Genomic DNA, 22382 nt, shown 5'->3' on the forward strand with positions numbered 1-22382 from the left:
AATAAAATGAACGCCGGCCTAAGTAGAGGCTAGGGTTGATTTGGCAGGTCGTAACTCACCCACCTGCAGGTTGTCTCGCAAGAGCAGTACAAGATCAGGCGTTTTTCGAGTGTTGTTAGTGGCAATCGCAGCCAAAGGTAATTTAGCTAGCTGTCCAATGGATGGAGGGGAATTGGTGAGACGCCCGGGGATGGCGAGATGCGCCGCGGGCTCACCTGACTCTTTATCGAGCTTACGATCCGTGGGTCTCACCTCGGCGTCTCAGTCCCCAGACCATGTTATTCACTGGAGATATAACATGCGGGGGGTAGTATCATTTACGTAAAAACTCTGTTGCGACTCGCACCATAATCATGATCATGATACATTGAATAGAGTAGTAGGTAGATTATCACACATGGTAAGACGTTAGCAGCCGCAATCTGTCATCTATTCGAACATGTCCGAAAACACCGCGGAGGGTAAAGATGGCGGAATGCGAGAGTAAAGCTATTAGAATATGATGCTGAACATGCGCCTCCAGGCCGGCATGGCGGCGACTCTGGCGCGTTCGGCGTGGATAAACTCCCAGTCGATCTCGCGGCGACCGCTGTCGATGTCGATCTGGCTAGTGCGGAGCCATCCCTCGCGCTTCCAGAGGTAGCCGCAGGCCCAGAAGAAGAGTACGACCGGGAGGGCGAGGTAGGACTTGAAGAAACCCTTGGCGTCGTTAAAGGTGCCGTTAGGGCCGCCACCGGGAGGTGCGACAGCAACGAAGAACTGTGGGAGTTGGTCAGAAGCTGCAACGTAAGAGTAAAAACGGATAGAAAGAACATACCTGAGCACACAAGACAATGAAGATGAGGAACAGACCGAGCCAAGAGCCATAGACGCCACCAACTGCCTTGAAGGGAATCTCGTCGAGGGAACGGCCGTTGTAGGCCCAGGCCTTGCGAAAACGGATGTGGGCGAGACAGATGGAGCCCCAGGTGAAGAGGGCGGCGAGACCGGACAAAGCCTGGAGCCAGGCAAAGACTTCATCACCGGCCGCGTCGACATTGACGTATCCGAGAACGCCAAAGACGATGAGGGTGAGCACGGAGATAAGAGGACGGCCCGAGCGATCGATGTAGGTGAAGATCTTGGGAGCGTAGCCTTGTTCAGCCAGGGCAGTGAGGGTACGAGAACCACCGTAGACACCGGAGACGCCGATTGACAGGACGGAGATGAGGATAATGACGTTCATGAAGGAGTCGTAACCATGAAGCCCGGCATCGGCGGCAATCAGCACAAAGGGGGAGGCCTTGGTATCAATCAACCCGCCACTGCCCAGGAGGCGTTCGTCATCGTGGGCAACCAAGAGACCGACGAAGAATAGACCGACAATGTAGAAGCTGTGACGGCGGTTAGACGCGACGATTCACAAAGAAAGAAGGAAGGGCCATACAGGGTAATACGCCAGAAGACCTGCTTGATAGCACCGGGCAGAGACTTGGTGGGAGTCTTGGACTCGGCAGCGGCAAGACCAACCAGTTCAGTTCCACTGAAGGAAAAGGCAGCAGTCACAAAGACGGAGCAGAAACCCTTGAAGCCGTTGGCGAAGGCGCCAGGGTTGTACCACAAGCGCGCACCCCAGTACTCATCGAATTGGCCGCCCGAGGGGCCACCACCGCAGACGAGAATTAATGCAATAATCATAAAGACGATAATGGCGCCGAGCTTCAGGATGGAGGACAAAAACTCCTCTTCCGCGTACCCGATCGACCCAAAGATGTTGACGGCGATGATTGCGACCATGAAGACAGTAATCCATACAGCGACACTAATATCGACTTCCCAGTAGTCTATTGTGAGACCAGCGACAGTCAACTCGAGAGGCACGATAACCGCCCATTGAGCGACGTAGTTCCAGCCCATGGCGAAACCCCAGGAAGGATCGATGAAGCGGGTCGAGTAAGTATAGAAACCACCAGAGATGGGGTACATGATAGCGAGTTCACCAAGAGCGTAGACTAATCGATCAGTTTGCGATCTCGAGCGCGAAAGAAGGTATACTCACCGACGTTAAAGATCATAATACCGATAATCAAGAAATCCAGGAACAAGGAAGCAGGGCCGCCAGTGTTGAGAGCACTACCGGAACCGACGAAGAAACCAGCACCTATACCAGGTTAATTGAAGTCTTCTTGCTTGTGGTCGGCGAACATACCAATAGAACCACCAATGGCAATCATGTGCATATGGCGGGTTTTCATCGTACGGTTGAGCTCGACATAGTTGGCGGGGCGCCGCTGGAAAGACTTCAGACTGAGACCGTTTCGGGTCCAAAAGTCCTCCTGCTCAAAGCTCTGAATCTGGCCATCATCGACGTAGGCCGGGGGAGAGGCGGAGGTGGCCTCGACATCACCACCCTTCTTGGGTTCTTCAACACCCATTGCTGCAGTGAACGAGGGAGACACAGAATGGGAGGAGAAAGTAGAGAGCAACGAAGATGAGGGAAGGAGAGGGAAAAAAGAAGAGACGGGATGGGTTGCCCAGAGAGATGAGCGTGCGATGTTGCTTTAATAGGACGAGCAAGCGGCGCCAGAAGCTGCAGGGAAGGCATGGACGCGTCTGGTGAGTGAATGGCGAATCACGATAAGGACTGGACTGGACTTGGCCGAATCAAGAGGATGACGGGGAGGCCGAGAAGCTGAGGTTACAGTTGTTCCATCTCACCATGGACCGGGCGCCGTTGGCCCACGCGATTGGGCTTCTTGGATCTGGGGTTGGCTGGTCCTCTGGGCTGTCCAGTGGCGTTTTACAATGTACTAGAGCACAGCTTGTGAATAGGGTGAATGATTGCTTGAGCATGCTGTTTGAGTAACTGTGCAATCTTACACCAAGACAGTCTCACAGACAACAGGAGGGAGTTAATACAGATGAACAGTTGAAAGAATGATTATAATGAAGAGAGAGAGAGAGAGAGAGATAGGGGCGGGACTGTTATCATGAGCTTCTGGAATGTCGGGTTGGACCCACAAAATAGGAATTAAGTTGACGGAGATAAGTAATACTATTACTGAATTGTCACTGATAGGAGCTTTGTCCACCAATCGAAGATCAATCGCAGACGGTTACCGGCGGGTCCGCGTAAGATAGGTATCACCGTATCAAGCGATGTAACATCGTGATCTGGGGTTCTCCACTGCGATAAGACTGGTGACAGCTGATACTCCGACTACTGGAGATACTCGTTGTCAGATACGAAGCAACTCATGATCGAGATGTACTCTGTACAGGATATAGTCTGTATACAGAGTATTCAACATCAATATCGCTGCCATGGACCTAGAATAGGCGCCAACACCAGGCAATGATGGAGGCTGAGTCTTGGTGCGGGGTTGTCAGGAGACACGAGACTGACGCGACCAGTTCGGCTCATAGTTCACCACTTCATCCTGTCTGTCTGCTGTCTATCTACTGTCTCATCGCACGAACTCTCATCTATGTTCGATCGAATGATATCTCTACTAGTTCTATCTAATACTTAATGTCTAACTAAACTAAGCAAAATCCTTGGGTAGCATCGCATTTATGGCGCAGGATTCGGACGAACCCTCTGGGGCCACTCTGGGCTACCTGGCCCCCATCTGCGTCGCCATTTTCTTCATATTCATCTGGTAATTATCTCATCTCATGACCTTTCTTTTTCTTGCTTTGCTGCCTGCCTGCCGTTATCTCATCGCATTCTGAACAGCTTCCGCTACAGGATCATCTTCGGCACGCGACAGCGCTTCAGAGCCCCCAACCGCCAGCTCGACCCCGAGGGCTGGCCCCTAGGCTTCTCTCACACTATCCTGACCTCCACCGATCTGGAGTCGCGATTCCCCTCCATGAAATATAGCGCGTGGTCGACGGCCCACCGCGTCGAACACGAAACCGACAAGGAGATCGAGCTCGACCCTAGTACGAGCCAAGCGCCCCTCTCGCCGTCGAGAACAAGGAGCAGTAGGAGCTCGCTTGATGCCGCGGCGAAGGAGGTGCGAGTCAGCACCGAGCGATCGCGCGAACCTGTGGAGAAGGGTGTAGCTTCCAACAACGATGGAGTCTCCCACATGGAATGCGCCATTTGCATGGAAGACTTTGATGATGACGACTCCATTCGCGCCCTGACATGTGGTCATATATTTCATGCCACTTGTCTTGACCCGTGGTTCACAAAGCGGCAGGCCCGGTGTCCGCTGTGCAAGACTTGTTATCCGCCTGAGCATGCTCAAGCTCCGTTACGTCCTCCGGCTGCCTTGATCAGGAATCAGATATTCCCGCGTGTGCTCTGAAATCACCAATAATGGCCTAATAACTACCGCTTAGAGCAGTCTGCCTCTAAGTGGTTGTCGGGTCGAGGTTGCATCGCGCCTTCGTCAGCTTGACCAACTTGCTCGGTTTGGTTGCGCTCTTCGCTTTTTCCAGAGTAGCGCACTTCCACCGCCATCCGTCTATCAAGAGCCCGCAACGGGCGCCCTCGCTCGGCGATTGTTGACAACTGCGATCGCGGAACTATCCACAGTCGCGTCACTCGGCCATGTCTGTGCACGATTCGGGTCGTTTCGACGCTCCACCGCCGCGGAGCCGAAGACCTTGCGCAGAAGTGGCCAGATGCAAACCAGATTGGCGACATAAATCGTCGTACTCGCCTCACGAATGTACCAAAGCTGATATGTTGTCGTCAGCGGCGAAACAAAGTTGAACGCTTTGTTCAAAATTGCTGCCACCATCGTGAATACGCCCAAGCTCATGATACACACCAGCAGCACCTTCTTCGTCCTCTTTATCTGATCCTTGATCAATAATGGCGCCGGGATAGCGAGCATTGCTGCGTCGGACGAAATGTAGAAGACCGCCTACGTAATCAAATAGTTTCGATACGTTGCGCATTGCATATCTTCGACCGGCATCGCCCAATATTGCGAGAATGGTCGACGGTGTAACGCATAGTATGTCATCATGATGACTGCAAACCCGGCGGCCACATACCACGTCAGGACTTTCACGTACAAAAGTAAACGAAGGTTCCTTGTCAGTCTCCAAAACGTGGCCATCATGCATATTTTGATCATGTCGAAAACAGCATGCATTGTTCTAGCCCTATAACAATCTTGCTGCCGATTATTCGATTTCGAACTTGTTGCGGGTCGCTGAGAACCCGGTAATATTCGGCTGAGTCTATGAGGTTCGTCTCATGGTGGGAGGAGACTTGAATTAGGACCAGAGGACTGGTATAAATGAGCTACCGTTTATTCTTGTCAGCTTGTACGGTATCCTGAAAGCGACTATTCGGGACTCACAAATGTCGCGGTCATCACGTAATCCTCAACAAGACTAGGGAGCGTACATCCTACCAATATATAAAATGACTCCAATACACCAGAAGATAAGCGCCTCAACAAAGAGCTGGCGGGAGGTAGGCGACTCGTCCCCCATCCCGGTGTCAATATAGTCGGACTACAATGCGCCTCGGAAGAGAGGCAGCATTGCGGTATGCGATGAGGGACAGCTTAGTTTTAGACATCTCGTTTGACGTCGACCAGGCAACGAAAAGCTGCCTTGCGAGTCGCGACTTCAACGCTCCGGCACCGTTTCCGGGTGGTGCCCTTTTATGCTTAACGTTGATCTTCTCTTACGCCAAGAGGAGGAACAAGTTCCAAGCCTCTTGGAAAGATCGACTGATGCTTTTCATTATCAATGACTATGTTTTGGAAGGGGCTCGCGGAGAGAACTGACAATATACCTGCCTCGATGAAAGTCTGACGGGTCAGTTGAGATCCCATACTCTGTCCTCTGTGCCAGACATGGAGAAGAATCCATACTGTCCGCAATCATTGCTCGCCAACGGTCCTGAAAGGTGGCGAGCCCAAAAATGGCGAGCTCGCGATGATCATGGCCATGGCGCTGCGGTGCATCCTTCCACCACCGTCGTCCACCATTCAGGTAATAGTAATACTATTATTAGCCATATGAGAGAAAAAGCAAACATATCTCCTGTAGCCCTTTGTGTGCGCCATTGCGCCATCTCAATATTTCACAGCGACTCGACCTCCAACGTTAGCAATGACCTCTTGAGAGCTGGGGAGCCTCAACATTGCTCGATTGCGTGCCTACTCTCTATGCAAGCCTGCGGAGCACTTGCTGCTCTACCTTTGAGAGGATCACTAGTATAGCCGCCGGTGAAGCCTAAACTGCGTTCTGGCTACGGTAGAACGTCGGTATAACATGTAAATACCAATGAGACGAACAAACGCTCGATTCTTCCACGAATATGTGTACAATCCATGAGCCCAAGCGACGGTATCAGTATCGATTCTGGAATTTAGGGCTTGTCGTACTCGTATGGGATTCTGATCTGAGATGGTAGGTATGAGTGCCGGCTGCGCTCTTGTTGCGATGCGGGTTTCCGAGCCTTAAGCACGGTAACTAATTTGTTAATATAGGCTGACTTCCAGTACCTTATGGTGATTATGGCTTTCAATCCGACTCCGTGATGTCTCATACCCAAATGAACAGAGCTCGCCCTTTGAATTGAGTATGCTCATTGAATAGTGATGTAGTGGTTTTCTTAATCCAAGTAAGATACTAGACTGACTGGTCATGGAATTGGGGAGAGGCTGAACACTATAAAAAGCCTGGCTTTCTAGACCTTCAGACACTTTTGTATCCATAACATTCTTGGTGTCAGGCTCTCAAGCCGTGCCGGTTCACGCCCGGGGGGGCACTAACTGCTGCCTACGCCGGCCAGCTGGGCCCTGGGCCCTTTGTCGATTCATGCCGACCGCTAGAATATGAGACAAGCTTGATAGGTAGGTAGAGAGATTAGTGCCACTTAGTAATCTACTAAACTCCAGGTTGAGACATCTCATTCTTCTGGGGTCGTGTTTCCAACTTCCAATTCTTAAACGTATCTTTAGCTTTGCTCTGCCTATACAGCAACTCCTGCCTTCTCGATGCTCTTGACGGTACAGCAGCCCGGTATTTTAAGCAGTCGACCCGGTTCGGCGCGGTCCTGGATATGATTACCGATCGGTGCATGACGATCTGTCTTCTTGTGTTCATGGCGAGCGCGTTTCCGCGGTGGTGTATAGGCTCAATGAGTCTGGACTACTCGAGTTATTATGTTCATATGTATGCGACTCTATCAGCAACTGGAGGCGGTAGTGGTAAACAGAGCCAGGGACAGGCACGGAGTCATAAGGATGTTGATGAGCGGCGGCCGTAGGCGCTGAGGGTTTACTATGAGAGTCACGAGGTTCTTTTTACTGTGTGCGCTGAACGAGGTGTTTTTTATCGCGCTGTATCTTTGTCTTTCTCGTCGGACTCAGAATTCGGTTCTACGCCATCAGTCGAGGCCGAAGGCTGGTCTTCATCTTCGTCTTCGGCCTGGAGTTGGAGTGTGAGCGCTGGGGCAATGGAGATGGCGCGGTACGTTACGTCTACCCTACCTACCTAACTACCTATCCTTCAAAGGCCTTGATATGATAAGTAAGGTAATGTATTTAGTGCAAATAAAATCCACAGCTTCTGGCCCTGGATTCTTGTCTATGCTTCCGCGCCATTCATGCTCTTTGAGCAGTATGTTAATGTGCTTCAGCTTGTTCAGGCTTGTTGCCGGATTACGCAGGGGGATGTTGCTGCGACGAGGAGGAGGAGGAGGAGGAGGAGGAGGAGGAGGAGGAGGGATAGGGGTGGATGGAGGGATGAGTAGGTAGGTAAATGATTACAAAGCCTGTATAGACGGGACATGCCTCATGGTGGTTGTTTCAAGGAACGGACCGATCACGAGACTCTACTGCCTACCAATCAATGACTGCCTATTCCTTCCTCTTATTCCTGAGCCACAGACTGTTCTAACGGAGAGGCCTATTTTCTCGGTGCCTCTCCAGTCTGTTGACAGAGATTCGTTTTGTTTATTGTGCTCAAAACAAGTGGAATGTTTAGCGGCCAAGGCCACTCACTCAATTCACTCTTCGCCTTCCACTTTTGAACCGCGATCCTTAACACATTCGTCGAAGGAACAGAAGCCTTGATCATTTGCGAGGCAGCGGTCTTGCCCGATCAGTGCCGCCCGCTAACGAAATATTCCTTCATTGAAATGGGACTACTCCGACTCCCGGCTGAGCTGCTACTCCAAGTCGCAGAGAACCTGGAATATACCTGGGACGTCAACTCTCTCTGTCTTGTCAATAGGGTCTGCATATACACATTCAAATACCAATACTCTGTGGCTTCGGCTCTTCAGTGGGCAGCAAGAAATGGTTCCCAAGTCACGCAGCAAAAAATGCTAGCCATAGCTGTATCGTCCGATTGTCTGGATGAGGACACATGGAAGAGATTTATGGATATAGTTGCGGCCGTGGGAGATGTACGATTTGCGACGGAATTGATAAAAACTCGAAAGGTACTACAGAACTCGTCAAAATGGTCGCTAACTCTGCCTCAATCCCTCGATAAACCGCTCTGGTATGCATTGGACTATAGTCATTTGCCCATGGTCCGACTACTGCTAGAGCTGGAGCAATCCCATCTCGTCGCATTGACCATAGCGAAAGGATCCATTGGAAGCATACGGAGGTGATCAAGGAGAGAATAGACTGGATACACCGTTCCGGGCCCGAGAGCCCCATTACATTGAATGAGTTCCTTCTAGGCGCCATTTCTTGCGGGTGGTCTCAATCGGACAGTGTCATTCGGGACATTGTGTAGTGTTGCCTCGAGCGCGGGGCTGACCAAACGCTCAACACAACAACCGTCCTGTCATCTGCCTTGTTGTCGAAAACTCGAGAGTTAAGACATTACGCTGTTTGCTAGAGTATGGTGCGGAGTCCAATCCGACATTGCCAAACGGTACGTTGGTTCCACTCCGATGTGCTTTTGAACGGAGCCATCGAATCGGCGCAATCGACGCTTCCAAGGTCTTGCTGGAAAATATCGATGTAGGCCAAGCACTAGAGACTGGCGGTGATACTGATCTACTGCTGTGTGCTGCAGCCGCCTGTGGCTTGGACACTATCGTCCATGACCTGCTTCAGAGAGGTTGCAATCCAAACGCGCGTCTGGATGGTGTGGCGGCCTTTGAATGTGCTTGCCGATACGGACATCAAGGGCCGGTGAAACTACTTCTCGACCATGGTGCAATACCGAGTGGGAGAGCACTCGCTGGGGCTCTGCGCTGCCAGTCCGTCCCTATTGTTAGGCTGCTGTTAGACGCGGGCATCGACCCAAGAGACTGCCCTTACGGATACCTACAAGCCTATTCCGCCTTGGGTCTGGTAGCGGGCCATGAGGCTTTATTTGAGCTTCTCCATGAGCGAGGCGGCGACCCGAAAGACACATTTGTCCCGGAGTTACACCTGCACAACTTGATGAAAGCAGTCCTGGAGTCCGGCGTCATCCGAAACGTCCAGATGCTGCTCGATCGAGGACATAGGATCAAAGGCCGGTTCGCGTACGACGCGCTTCGAAATAATATCGATTTCCTTGAGCTGCTGACGTCCGCAACAAAGGCGGGGCTCGTGATGCTCGAGTTCTTCTTCAGTCTTGGATTTAAAGAAGTCCCCATCATTGACTATGGAAAGCACAATATCGAATCTCCCCTCAATGCCGCCAAGGACATTATAGAGCTCAAGCTTCTTCCAGGCAAGGGCGTCATTCCACCCTCGAGCTCCCAGATGGCGTTTATCCTCTCGGGGTTATTTAGCGACCACCCCTTCGAAGAAGCCCTAGAGACCCTCGACATGCTGCTGAGTCGTGGCGCCAGCATCAATGCCCAGAACACTCCCAAACGCATTTACCTTCCTTGCGGCGCCATATGGGGCGTAAGCGGCCAACATGCTAACCCGCGCGCCTTGGAGGCAGTCCTAGCTCGTGGTGCCAATCCTCTTCAGCTGGCTAGACCCGATAGACCCGATTCTCTATCGGCCCTGGAAGTTGCGATGTCCCATGGTAATGCAGAGGGGGTTGCGATTGATGCTGGAATCTCTAATAACAGGAGGTAAACTGCCACCTTCTGAAATAAAGCACCTAGTCGAGAAGATGAAGGCAAAAGCGAGCAAGAGTGAAGAATGGAAGGGTGTAAGAGTCTTGGAGCGCTTTCAGCGCCAGCATGCACTCTTTTAATTATCGCTTTCGTCTGGGTCACCCTTCAACAATGCAGTCGGTTGTGACATTTATTTTCTCTGAAGAAAAAATCTGGCTCAGAATGTAGAAACCATCTCAGTGGCTTAGGAAGTACGATAGATGTTATTTCACAGCGTTGAATCACAGATTGTTCGCCGTACCCCGTCGTATCAAAAGTAGTTCATTAGTCCGGAACCTCCTTCAACACTCAGTTAGGCAGGCATACGCGTACCTAGTTCTACTTAAGCATTGTACTGATTAAGTTATCTCAGGTAAGGTACTGGGTATAGTTTAACCACAGGTCGGTAGGACGGGCCTCATTTCGCAGATCAAAGAAGCTCATCTTGCGTGGTCATAACATGGTCAATATAATCCTATGGGAAACATATACCTCACTTTGGACTGGTTGGCTACTCAATTCTCCTCCAGACCGATTGGAAAGAAACACCTGGAATGGATACTGCTGGGTACCTAGGAAAGGAGCAAAGGTGGCCCGGCCGGGCTACATCCGCTTAAGAACCATCAATTCTCCCAACATCCTCGAAAGCCTCCTCCCTCAGTTTCTACATGCCCATCATTACGGAACTACATATCAAATATCATTATCACTACTTGTGTTCTCTGAATACAAAGATACTCAGCCGCCAGTACCACGTATGAAAGGAGCGAGCGTCAGCCGCTGGGATACGCCACACTGTTCTTCATCATCTGCAATATCGAGTTCGTCGGCGACACGTCTTAGGATGGCAGTATCCTCATACCTACTGGACTATGAATCCAGCTACAGCTACAGCAATGTAGCGTCGTGGACACTGAAGTCCATACACCGCGAAAAGTGTCAACCTAATTAAGATACTTGAGGGAATTGATTAAGTGTAAGCAAATGGATGACATGGCATTTATCTAAGCAAGTAAGTGCTTTGACTGTCCAGCTAAGTCTCGCGTCGGCTCATCATCTGCCAGAGCTGCCGTTCTCCTCCTCGGGACGATAGTTCACTTCCCTCGAAAGCCAGGTACTAGCCTGGGGTCGCCGCTGCACTCGCTCTGAACCCAACTCAACCAGAAGTAACATGCAAAGGACCATCGCAATCCGGAGAAGTCCGTGATCCCCAGTGATCGACCAGCATGATGCCATCGGCCCACCATCATCTTTCTGGACTCTGGAATAGTGCTCTTGTGTACTCGGCTTGCGAACATCGCATAGTGTATCTACGCAGGTAGGTACCTTGCTCCTGCAGCAAGGGCCTGATGTGGAGCCAGGCAACGGTCACGAAACAACTCAACGGTAAGTACTAGGTAGCGGCAAGGTAGATCTTTATCTACCTACTCTGTACAGGGTAACTGCCCGCCTGGGCAGGACATCCTGGGCTCCGCTGCACAGATTACGTGGTTTGCTGCTGGCAGCTGCGGATGCAGGTTCGCCGATATACTCCATAGCACTTTCTTCCAAAGTAAGCGGTAACCGTGGCCGAGAGTACTGGGCGTGAGTAGGCCTGGAGGTTGAGACTTGGGAGTTAGATGGGTGGCTGAATACTCTGTAGAATTTTCTAGTTAGTGGCTTGTGTTTTCCATCGAGAAGAAGGGGTACCGTAGGTGAAAGAATGAAAATAGGTTATCATCTCCGTCCTTCGTCTAACGTAAATGGCTTCTCTCTGTAGGGGCAGTGTAGGATAAGAACAAGGCTGCTTTGCGAGCTGCATACTATGCCACTCAATACAGTCCATCTACTTACAGAGCAGTTCACCATGGATGGATGTAGACGATGACCAGCACTCAGCACGCCGATCCATACCAGGCGTCCTGCCATCCCGGTCCCGCCCTCCTACTGCACCCGCCAAAATTAGCTGCTTCTCTAGGTATACAGAGTAGTAGTAGTATATAAGCTCAAGAGTCAAGCTTCAAGGGAGACGCCGCAAAATGGTTGTTGAGGTGTGAGTGAGTAAACTAAGAGTAACTAACTATCCTTGGTGCGTGTGCTGCCGGAAGATATACTGTAAATGTCATTTCATTCTCCATTTCATTCTCCATTTCATGACCCTCCCTTATGTCCTAACATGGAGCTGTTTGCTTTCAGTCAAGATGTTGCGTAAAGACTTTGAATCATTTCATGTCATTTCATTTCACTCATAACTTACTTGTCGCCTTGGCCTAGGCTAGCTATATGCGCAGACCACGGCCATTTCGACAAATAATCATGTCTTTCAATATCTAAATACGGCTCTTAATAATCTGACCCCCCTCCCACGACTCTCCCGCCTCCAAAGTCTGCCATCCGCCGACAGCGCCCGCCTCAACACAAACCATATTCTTGTACCCGTCGTCCGGGCTGAAATCACCCATCCCCTTTGCCTTTTCAATCCAGGGGTTCCACACAACGGCATCGGTGAGCCCCTCGCGCGTGATGCTAAACAGGTCTTTTTCGGGCGATGTCGACGAGATGACGAGTGGGACGGAGGGGTCAAGGTCTTTATAGACGCGGTCTGTCTCGGAGGTGAATTCGATGGCGGGGGAGGACTCAGTCTTTTCTGTGGCGTTTGCGACTTTGTCGATGTATGTTTTTCCGTTGAGGCCTTTAACACGTATAGATGAGATGTCCTACATGAACACCCAACGTTAGCCTCACGCTCAGTTCAACCCCACGACCAACCCAACAAAAGAGTGTAAATGACAAACCTCAACAGCAAAATAAGTATGCAAAAGCACCTGAAACTCAAAGCTCTCGCTCCCCTGGTTGCGCACCTGGAGAGACGTCCCCAGCCCCTCCGGCGAAAGCGTCACGCTGTAAACGAGCCCAAACTCGTACGGCCATTTTGACTTGAAGTCGGAGCTGAGCAGGCCTGAGGAGAGACCGAAGTCGAGCTTCACTGTGTCGTCTGTGGCGGCGCCGGAGGACTCGGAGGAGGACTTGCCGAGGAATTCCCAGAGCGAGGAGCGCGCGAAGCCGTGCTGTGGAAGGGGGGTTGTGGCGTGGTTGGAGGGGGGTGGGCCGAAGACCTATTTGCACTTTACATTAGCATCTGTCCATTGTTATAGAGAGCAAAATAATCCGATTTTGTGGATGCCAGCTGATCGCCTGATGGCATGCCACGACAGGACGTAAAATGGTAGAATGCGGGGCGGGGCACGTACGGGGAAAACAACAGGGATTCCACCGCGGATCGGCTTCGAGCCATCGAGGACGGCAGCTTCACTGAGCCATAGCTGCTCCTTGCCGGAGGCAGTCTTCCACGATGTAACTGTTGCGCCGTGGAGATTGACGGTGACGGACTCGCCGGAGGGGAGGGTGGCTTGGACGACGTTGTTGGCGAGGGAAATTGTTGGCTGGGGCGGGGTTGCGGTGACGCCGATGGCGGCGGGTTTGTTTGAGCGGTCCATTACCCAAGAAGTATGGCTGGAGAATCAGGGTGTAGTCTAAGTTAGAGTAAGAAGGGAGCGCGATGAGATGACGAGAAGAAGTAAGGAAGATGAGAAGTTCAGAGAGGAGGGGCAGAGTGGCAGTCGGAACGTCATGCACAGTTCACAGTGGGGCGGTTTTCAGGTCCAGATCTATACAACTACCTAGGTACAGTAACTACAGCAGAAACCCCCCCTTCGTCTTTGCAACCTGCTCATCATAATAAGGCTGAAATGCCAACCATCCCTTCTCCGGTCCTCCAACCTGCCCACTAGAATACTCCACCTCCTCCTCACTGATAAAAATCTTCCTATACCCACCCGCAGCCGCCGCATCAGCCAAAAGCTGCGCCTGACAAGTCTTATCCAAACTAATAAACCAAAACGCCGCCTCATCCACACACCCGCCAACAGTCAACAGCCCATGATTCTGCAAAATAGCGGCCTTGCCATTCCCCAGCGCAGCAGCAATACGCCTCCCCTCTTCCCCGTCGAGAATCACGCCCCGGAACTCGCGGTACACCGCGTGGCTCTTGTAGAAGCGCAATGAGTCCTGGGTGATCATTTCCAGCTCGCGCCCGAAACAGCTGAATGCTTTCCCTGCGACGCTGTGTGCGTGGCACGCTGCGTTGACGTCTGGTCGTGCTTTGTGGATTTCGCTGTGGATGGCGAACGCGAGGAGGTTGACGGGTTCGTCGCCTTCCACGACGTTGCCGTCTTCGTCGACTAGGACAAGGTCGGAGACTTTGATTAGGGAGAAGTGTGCGGATAGGGGGTTTATCCCTGTTGTACAGTGGTCAGTTAGCTGGCCATCTATCTTGCAGGGTTGAATACGCACAAAAATGGTCAGTCAAGATTGGATCGCGCACAGAGATATGCCCTGCGACGCCCTTGTCGAAGCCGCGGTCTGCGAAGATGCGGAATGCAGCGGCGAGGTGCAGCTTGCGGTAGAGACGCTAGTCTTCGTGGTTGTCGAATTTGAGGTACCTGCGGATCTTGAGCTGTTTGCCGCTCTTGGTCTTGCCTAGGACTTGGACTTGAGGGGGGTTCTCGAGGCGGGTATTTGTGGTAGTTGACGTCTTTGTCGGTGCGACAGCCGGTGGTTGAATGTCGATGGTTGTTGGAGCCATGCTGGTGATGTATATCCGGTTAGTTATAGTATGAGAGTATCCAGCACTGTTGTCAGTTTGGTCAACGGATATTGTGGAATTAGCGATTCTGGAAACACTGTGGAGCAATGGCTCTATATAAGCATTAGATCAACCCCAAACCCCGCTCCAGGAATCTGGTATCTTTTCCATTTCCTTCGCAAGAATTCAAGGAAAAGCACGATGCTTTTCCGACCCGAGGTTATACGTATAGTGTACCTCCATTGATTATCAACCCCCGTTATACCTTCTTTCTGCGGCGCAGGAAATGTCTAGTATCTCCTTGTAAAATGCCCCTGCATCTGCGCAAATCCCCAGGTATTCAGCGCCTTCTAAGAAGTACATCACGCGGGCCTGCGGCATCTGCAAGAGACGGAAATGCAAATGTGATGGCCGTAAGGCAAGTTGATACCTTAAGGAGTACTGATATACGTGCATGAACTAATATAAAGATTCCGATATGGTCCTGCTATCGATGTATTTGTCTTGTGCTGGGTATACGCAGAAATTCTTGAGCCTCGTCACTGACATCGAACCTAGATTCAGCCATTAGACTTCATACAAGAGTCAAGAAACGCAAGCTGGTTCATAACCGTAACTCGTATTCCACCCTCCAATCTAACGACTCCTAGTCTGAGTATTATGACTCCCGCGCTCGAGGACCTACATTCTCATTCCCACCACCAGCAGAACCTGTCAGTGGCCATCGGAATACAGCAGAGACCCAACTATCCACAAACGCAGAGGAAAACTTCAGTACCGAAGCCCGACTTGCGTCCTTTGCTGCGGATATCAAGGTGGATGGAATTGATCATTCCGTATACTGGACACATGTCCGGGGATATTGTTTCCCTTCTATACTAGAAAACATGCTGATGTAGTGCTAATGATGAGTGAAGGTTAACAACTCATTTCTATTTTGCGCCATCTCGAATTGCCGGTATACATGACGCTATATGAGGACACAGGGCAATAGATAGCCATCGAGGTGGTGCTGGCAAGACGATGCGCAGGCATCGGAAGCTGGACAATAGTCGGGGGAAGCAGACGCAGCGGTCACTTGAGGTAGGGCTTCTCAGGCGATTTTCTGGTTTTGCTTTCTACGCTTGTTAACAGATTAATTACAGGAATCTCGCTCCATTGCAAAGGATATTCAAACCAGCCATATAGGGAGACACACTCAGGATGCTTCAGGATTATCTCGCGGCCGCCGTATTTCCTGTCGTGAATGCGCTTGGTTAGCTCAAACCGTCCTGCTTATCCCTGCATACTAAGAGAAAATCCCCCTGAGGACCCGCAAAGCTACGCAAACATCCTCCACGGTGAAGGTCTAGGCGTGATCATGAACATCGGCTTCGATACTTCGCTAAGCGCGTTAAACAACACTTCTCCATATTCACCAACACTCGATTGAAAACAAGGTACAGTCTAAAGGGATTAAAGCTTACTCCCCACCCCCTCCCCCTCCGCCACCTTCGCCATCCTCTCAACCTGCTTCTTACTCGCCATAAACCAACTCAAATCACTCCCATACATAGACCCACAGTTCTCCTCGTCGCCCCAAATGCGCTTATACTCCTCCTCCTCATAAAAGAGAGCATTGTTATAATGGAATCCAGATAGGATAGTCGCGTCGGGATCCCCGCGACAGCAAGCGCACATCTCTACCTCGTTTGGGTCTTGCGGCGGAAATTTCACGCTTCCGTCTTTTAAGCCAGCTTGTAGGAGGTCTTGACTTTTACCGTAGAGTTCCTCCATGGAGTCGTCGAGGGAGATGTGCTGTAGGCGGGTTTTGAAGGGGGCTCTTTCGCGCGTGCACCGGCGGGCGCTGGAAAGGTAGGTGGAGCCTAGGGTGTCTAGTTTTGCGGTGCCAGATAGGTCTACCTTACTGTAGTTGTTAGTGTTGGTGTTGGAAAAGCTGACGAGGCGGGTGCCCGTGGGCGATATGGAAGGTTTTAAATGCGGAATAAGATCGTGAATTGCTTGGATTGTCGTTTGCAAGTTCGAGGCTGGATCATGCAGGGTGTTGAGGTAGTCTTGGAACGGGGAGGAGGGCTCGCTGGGAGCTGGAGTGGTGGTGGAGGCCATAATTTCGATGTCAGTCTTACTGGATGGAGAGAGGAGACTCGATGATCGATTAAAGAGAAGACGTCGAGATTCAAAGAGTTGGCTGGCTTTGAACATGAGCTTTGTTGGTTTTTGCAGGTGGTCTTTGCAGGTGGGAAGGCTACAGCGTCGAATCAGGCAACCTTGCTAAACACGCTTTCTTCTGGCAGGATGACTCCTACGCCTATGTACGCAAAGGACACGACAGTTAAAGCTTCAGCTGAACCGGGGTAGCCTAACATGTGCTTCCTGCGCCGTTGGCCAATCTTTGACTCAGCCTCAGCTGATGCATCTCATTGCGGTATCTGGCCTTATTTCCCTCAGCTCATGGTATGGTTGCCTCGGCGTTTGGCCGTGGTCGATTCTAGAGGGGATGAGGCGCAACTAAGCATCGAAAACTGTTCAGGCCCAGCCACAGGCTATGAAATGTTCTAGGCGATTAAATATACATCCATACCTTGAACTTCATTCCCCTCCGTACCTGAAGTGAATTGAAACCCCAAATCAGGTAGATCTCCGCACAGCACCAGTGTCAGGCCCAGACCAAGGAAACGCCTTAACAATGCTCGAAACCGGCCACCCCGTCAACCATCACCACCTTTCTACCTCTTTCTTAATCTCTGTTCGTTTACTTGAATTCTGGAGCCACGGACCGCCTGGATAGTACCTATCAGAACATGGTCGAGATATCTAGGTCACATGCAATAAGCGCTACTTAGAAAAACCAATCGGCCCAAACGCATCAACCCACACCGGCGCAGAGTCGCTGCTCAGCGTCAATGCACATACTTGCGTTGCGTGGTGGTCCAGCTGGTCGCGGGGGGAGCTCATGTTAGCCATCCGCTCTACGATGCTTAGGTCGGGCGGGGAGGGTTCGGCGTGTTGGAGGATTGACATTGCTGTATGGTAGTAGTGGATGGATGAGACTATCAGATTAGAAGTAGGTAGTCAAGTTCGGTTCAGTTCGGTTTAGCTTAGGCCAGGGTCGATGATGCTAGTGGAGAGGTGATATAACAATGCAATCGATAAATGAGTCCTAGCTGGTTGGTTCAAACACTCACCATGCCATCCTTGGAACGCCCAGATGGACGTGAAACTACTACCACCCTGGTCTCGCAATCCCGGGGTTTCGGGTAGGTTGAATGATGAGGGGAGTGAGCTTTTCCGGGTCTCCAGTTCTGATTTCAGTCTTTCCCACTCTGAGATTCCGAGAGCGGGCGAGTGGATCGATAAACATCTGATGATGATCTGTCCGAGAATGAAAGTAATAGAGTTAGCATAGTCTGCGTCGTTTGCGACATCTCCATCTCCTAGCAGCGCGAAGGGGTTATTTTGAGGTAGAGCGATCATGAGACTACGTTGTTCGATAAGAGCCACCGTGATATCTTCCCGCATGTAGTTCTAGAATGCAGCACTGGTCAGATCTGCCGTGAGTTGTATGTAGCGGGTTGATAGGAGCGAGTAGATCCTTGTAGATGGCTTTGAGAGCTGACGTTTTCTGTTCATTAATAGTATTTGGGCGATGGCCAGTGTTTGTCGATCTGGCTCATCCGTCGATATTAATACGAAAGGGACTCACGTGTTATAGTTTCATACGATCTTGACAAGCACAAAGCAGCCACAGTCTCCCCAATGGGGAGCTCATCAACGTTCTTAGTGAGCTCTATCAATCTCCGAACACTGTCATAGTGATAAAAACTCAGTGATATCAAGGTAAATATTTTCGTCTCGCGTGGGGTCCGATGGCAGCGCCCCGCAGCAAAGGCCAGAATAGCACTTAGAAGAAGCGGGTTATGTAGAGCTCGGACGGGGTCGACGTCCTCGAAATGTCGTCTGCTGTCGTTGAGATCGTACCAGCCCGCTAATTTTGTCATATAGTGGCGGAATATGCCCGCGATTCTTGGGTCCCGGAGGGCGATCTCGGGGACTTGGGACTGAGGGGTATTCAGTGTTCAGGCCAAGGTGGTCTAAAAGGGGGCCTGCAGGACTATTGGGTTCTCGGCGGGAACTGACAACGGTTGAGGTTGGCGTTGGCGTTGTTGTAGAGGCGCCGACGCCGCCGCCAACCCACCGACAATCCCGGGCGCTCTTTCGACAGGCCGCGCATATAGGCCGTTCTCCATTGCCTTCGACCACGGTCACCTTTTACTGAAGCAAGATAATGCGTGATCGAGACTAGCACTTGACTCTGCGCAATCTACACGGTTGGCTGTGCAAGGCAGTCAGCTACTAGTGAATTCCAATGGCAGGCAGAAGGCAAATGCCCCAGCCTGGAGCAAAAGAACATGGTCGGAATTCACCATCCTAGGTCAGATATTTGTTAGAGCTGCCACAGTAAAATCAGGGCGCTTACGGTTGAGCTCAAACCGTCGCGGCATTTGCGCGGTTGAAGTGCAGTTTGAAGTGGAGGAGTGAGTGTCTCTAGCCAGCGTTTGGCTCGCCTTTCGCGTTGCCACTTGCAATTCCAACCGTTTAACCCTTTACCCCACGTTCTTCGTCCCCACAATGCCCTGCATGGATTACATAGGCGGCATCAACGGGTTTTTAAACGAATAAGTGCTTCGACCCTTGAGGCCTGGTAAATTGACTCGATAATCAACTCGAGCCGGGTCCATATTCCAATGATGCTGAATGCGCAGTACTTGCCCCTAGAAGCGACAATAGTTGAACGTCAAGGCAAGAGCTGAGGGTCAAGAACGCGACGCATTCTATAGAATTCGACCGACGACCCTGGACAAAGATTTTATGAATACTTCCACCGGTCCAAATACCCAAGGCATCCGGAATCGAGTAAGTGGAGGAACCTGGAGAGCGAGATATAATACAGGTAGACCCCGACCGCCCCGAGTGGCCCCCGGACACATTTTCCTTCGGGGAGTCCCGGGGCTCGACCATGCCCGTAGCGCTCTCGCTTAGCGTCCCACCATAGCCTACGGCCCCCGTAATTCTCCCCCATGCCATGACCATGTGGAGTAGCGTAGTAGCGTGGGCCACTATATCTTGCAGGAAAGGCGAAAGGTGAAGCGAAAGGCGAGATTGCGCGAATTATATGAGAAATATTACGTATAGTAGAAACTCTAGCAAACATAAATAGACTGTTTTCGTCTTGCGTATTCTGACCTAGCCATTTCACTCACCTGAATCTGATAACCCATCTACCACAAATCTTAACTGAAACTTTATCATTATGAATACCTACAGCTTGAGAACAACAACCCGCTTCTTCAAGCATCTACGACCGAAATGCCAGTCAGTGACAGTGACCCGCATTGGAATTGGAATCAGAAAACTTTCCAGCTATCCCGTCTCCCTCACAGCCAGAAGTGTAAGCATCGAGACTCTCGCCGCAAATCTCGAGATTGCTATTCGAAGTCTACACCATGATGGCCTTGCTGTTGTGAGAATGTCATCCCCAACGAGTCTCTCGAAACTAAATGAGAGATAGGTGAAGGACGCTTATTTCCTGCAGGCGAAGAAGGGCGACAGTCCGTTTACTTATAACCCGGGAAATATCCAGCAGGATGCGCCGCCAGTGAAGGAGTGGTTTGATGAGAGGATTTTTATGAGTATGTCTTGCCCATCCCTATATTTCTATTTCTTTGCGAGGCTCTGGCTAATCATGCATAGTATAGAGCCATCGCAACACAAATAACAAGCACAGCCCTAGGCCCAAAGCCGAAATGGACCTTCTGCTCCGGCAACACCACGATGCCGCCAACAGAGACAACCCCACCATAATCTCAGCCCGTCCACGCCGATGCCGACTTCGCCCACCATACGTACCCGTTTGCGTATGTGATTAACGTGCCCCTGATTACCATGACGCCCGACGACGGGTTCACCGAGGTCTGGCTAGGTACGCATACGGATTCGGGACTGCATGTGCAAGAAGGCGCCCACGGTGAGCGGGCTAGTGGGCAGATTACAGCTTCGGCTCTTGAAGAGCGCCGGAAGTTGAGACCGCCGTCTCAGCCTACCGTACCGAAGGGATCACTTTTGGTGAGGGACTTGAGACTCTGGCATGCGGGGATAGGCAATCAGAAGCCGGAGGCCAGGGCTATGCTGGCTATGAATAAGTCGTCCTCGCGGTCCTTCTTCGTCTCGATGGGTTATGGTAGGAGTTGATGGGCGGGCAAGTATATGCTAATTTGTATGTCTTTTGTGCAGATCGTCTCGCGTCGTGGTACCGTAACCCTATGAGGCTGGAATTCGCGGAGGATCTCAAGTTTACTATCGAAGGGCAAAGCGATCTCGAAGTCCCGGTGGACTGGGTAAGTAAGGAAAGAGGCCTTGTCTCGGTACCTGAATCGGGGGTTCGGAAATGCGTACGACTTTAACGAGAGTGCTTAAATGAGATCGGATTTGGGCGTTCGTGGCCTTGAGCGACCAATGCAAGTCTTCATTCAACATCCGAAATGTCTGAAATGACATGATCATAGCATCGAAACACTCTTCTGGTATCTGTTACCGAATTCAGAAACATTAATATCCATATTATACTTATTACTTTCGTTTTCAACACCCAGCAATAGCATCATGTGGCTTAATGACCTCCCCACCGAGCTTCTCTATAGCATATCCGACCTCCTGCGCTGTGCCTGGGATCTCAGTTCACTTTTCCTTGTCAACCATAGGTTTCGCGATGTTTTTAAACCGATTCTTTACAAGTATACCAAGGAATCGACGCTACGGTGGGCAGTTTCGTGTCGTCTGGAGTCGCCCGATCGAATATGGCTCGTGGAAGGATTGCTTGGCGTATCCGTGGCGCCAATTGACTTGACTGAACAACTCTGGAATGACCTGATACTAGATGCTGCGAGAAACTGACACGTACGAATTGCCAAGTCGATATTGACTGCTCGAAGCCAGCTGAGTGATTCGAACAATTGGACGTTACAAGCACCTGAATCTCTGAAAGCGCCGCTTTCCTCCGCAGCAAGCGGCGGCTATATTGCTCAAGTCCGGCTGTTGGAAAAGCATGGAGCAGTTCTTTTCAGGTCAAATACTCTGCAGTTCCCGATTGACGCCAACAGCTCAATGGTAGAACTGGCATGCAACTGTATCTATGATTCCGGGTTAGAGCAACCCCACTAATTGGGGTTTATATTACACCGAGTTCTTGGGGATCAGCGGAATAAAAAGGTAGCCATATTCGGATCTCTTCACATACGCTGTCGATCTTGCAAGAGGACTCAGCCCTATACTCTATACCGATAAGCAGCGCCTCGTGGTGGCGCATTCCGGAGAGGGTGGCTGGTGATTATGTAACGTGTGTACGCTCCAGCAACCTTCCAATGCAGCGATCATGAATCCGGGGAAGCATCAAACAATCTCTCAAACTGTTACTACTGGATAAACCCACTTATGTACAACTGCTGCGCAAGAGTCTCTGAGAACCTTGTATACCCCGTACTTGGTTCCTGTCGAAGCCATGGATCTCTTCGATTTCGCAGTCCTTCATTCGGCGGAGTCTCGTCGGACACTGAATCTAGGCTCGCCCAGCCACACGCAGTGCGATCAGCGCCAATGAACAGAAGCCAGCCATGGCTCAGCTTACTGGTGATTATCATGGCCTCTTTCCAATTATAACCTGTATGCAGGTTGGAC

At 51.0% G+C, this 22382-nt stretch overlaps 9 protein-coding genes across 9 annotated transcripts; 4 read left to right on the forward strand and 5 right to left on the reverse strand.

The window, feature by feature from the left end:
• Positions 1–333: 333 nt before the first annotated feature.
• Positions 334–2987, reverse strand: BDV17DRAFT_262946 (amino acid permease/ SLC12A domain-containing protein). The gene is made up of 5 exons (XM_073757848.1): positions 2189–2987; positions 2039–2140; positions 1427–1991; positions 818–1373; positions 334–759 (listed from the first exon to the last, which is right to left on the reverse strand). The coding sequence occupies exons 1-5, from the start codon at positions 2412–2414 to the stop codon at positions 493–495; spliced, it is 1716 nt and encodes a 571-aa protein (XP_073615674.1). The 5' UTR covers positions 2415–2987; the 3' UTR covers positions 334–492.
• Positions 2988–3555: 568 nt separating this feature from the next.
• On the forward strand, positions 3556–4298 carry BDV17DRAFT_291167 (putative RING finger protein; the record flags this gene model as incomplete). Its single annotated transcript, XM_073762070.1, has 2 exons — positions 3556–3641; positions 3731–4298. The coding sequence occupies 2 exons, from the start codon at positions 3556–3558 to the stop codon at positions 4296–4298; spliced, it is 654 nt and encodes a 217-aa protein (XP_073615675.1).
• A 162-nt stretch (positions 4299–4460) lies between these two features.
• Positions 4461–5442, reverse strand: BDV17DRAFT_281681 (uncharacterized protein; the record flags this gene model as incomplete). The annotated part of the gene is made up of 5 exons (XM_073760064.1): positions 4461–4862; positions 4911–5043; positions 5088–5248; positions 5307–5340; positions 5387–5442. 5 exons carry the CDS (start codon positions 5440–5442, stop codon positions 4461–4463), a joined length of 786 nt encoding a protein of 261 aa, XP_073615676.1.
• Positions 5443–8823: 3381 nt separating this feature from the next.
• BDV17DRAFT_291169 (ankyrin repeat domain-containing protein) lies at positions 8824–10007 on the forward strand (the record flags this gene model as incomplete). The annotated part of the gene is made up of 2 exons (XM_073762071.1): positions 8824–8856; positions 8925–10007. 2 exons carry the CDS (start codon positions 8824–8826, stop codon positions 10005–10007), a joined length of 1116 nt encoding a protein of 371 aa, XP_073615677.1.
• A 2329-nt stretch (positions 10008–12336) lies between these two features.
• On the reverse strand, positions 12337–14651 carry BDV17DRAFT_281682 (class II aldolase/adducin N-terminal; the record flags this gene model as incomplete). The annotated part of the gene is made up of 6 exons (XM_073760065.1): positions 12337–12723; positions 12802–13122; positions 13258–13519; positions 13764–14304; positions 14360–14477; positions 14553–14651. The coding sequence occupies 6 exons, from the start codon at positions 14649–14651 to the stop codon at positions 12337–12339; spliced, it is 1728 nt and encodes a 575-aa protein (XP_073615678.1).
• Positions 14652–16106: 1455 nt separating this feature from the next.
• On the reverse strand, positions 16107–16757 carry BDV17DRAFT_291171 (uncharacterized protein; the record flags this gene model as incomplete). The annotated part of the gene is made up of 1 exon (XM_073762072.1): positions 16107–16757. One exon carries the CDS (start codon positions 16755–16757, stop codon positions 16107–16109), a length of 651 nt encoding a protein of 216 aa, XP_073615679.1.
• Positions 16758–17366: 609 nt separating this feature from the next.
• Positions 17367–19153, reverse strand: BDV17DRAFT_281683 (uncharacterized protein; the record flags this gene model as incomplete). Its single annotated transcript, XM_073760066.1, has 7 exons — positions 17367–17442; positions 17491–17701; positions 17876–18160; positions 18191–18243; positions 18351–18709; positions 18843–18901; positions 19129–19153. The coding sequence occupies 7 exons, from the start codon at positions 19151–19153 to the stop codon at positions 17367–17369; spliced, it is 1068 nt and encodes a 355-aa protein (XP_073615680.1).
• An 809-nt stretch (positions 19154–19962) lies between these two features.
• Positions 19963–20427, forward strand: BDV17DRAFT_291172 (uncharacterized protein; the record flags this gene model as incomplete). Its single annotated transcript, XM_073762073.1, has 3 exons — positions 19963–20172; positions 20221–20341; positions 20408–20427. The coding sequence occupies 3 exons, from the start codon at positions 19963–19965 to the stop codon at positions 20425–20427; spliced, it is 351 nt and encodes a 116-aa protein (XP_073615681.1).
• Positions 20428–20792: 365 nt separating this feature from the next.
• Positions 20793–21880, forward strand: BDV17DRAFT_262960 (ankyrin repeat protein). The gene has a single exon (XM_073757849.1). It carries the CDS (start codon positions 21312–21314, stop codon positions 21600–21602), a length of 291 nt encoding a protein of 96 aa, XP_073615682.1. The 5' UTR covers positions 20793–21311; the 3' UTR covers positions 21603–21880.
• The last annotated feature ends 502 nt before the right edge of the window (positions 21881–22382 follow it).

This window comes from Aspergillus undulatus (genome assembly GCF_047715775.1).
Source record: "Aspergillus undulatus strain CBS 261.88 unplaced genomic scaffold BDV17scaffold_23, whole genome shotgun sequence".
Taxonomy (NCBI): Eukaryota; Fungi; Ascomycota; class Eurotiomycetes; order Eurotiales; family Aspergillaceae; genus Aspergillus; species Aspergillus undulatus.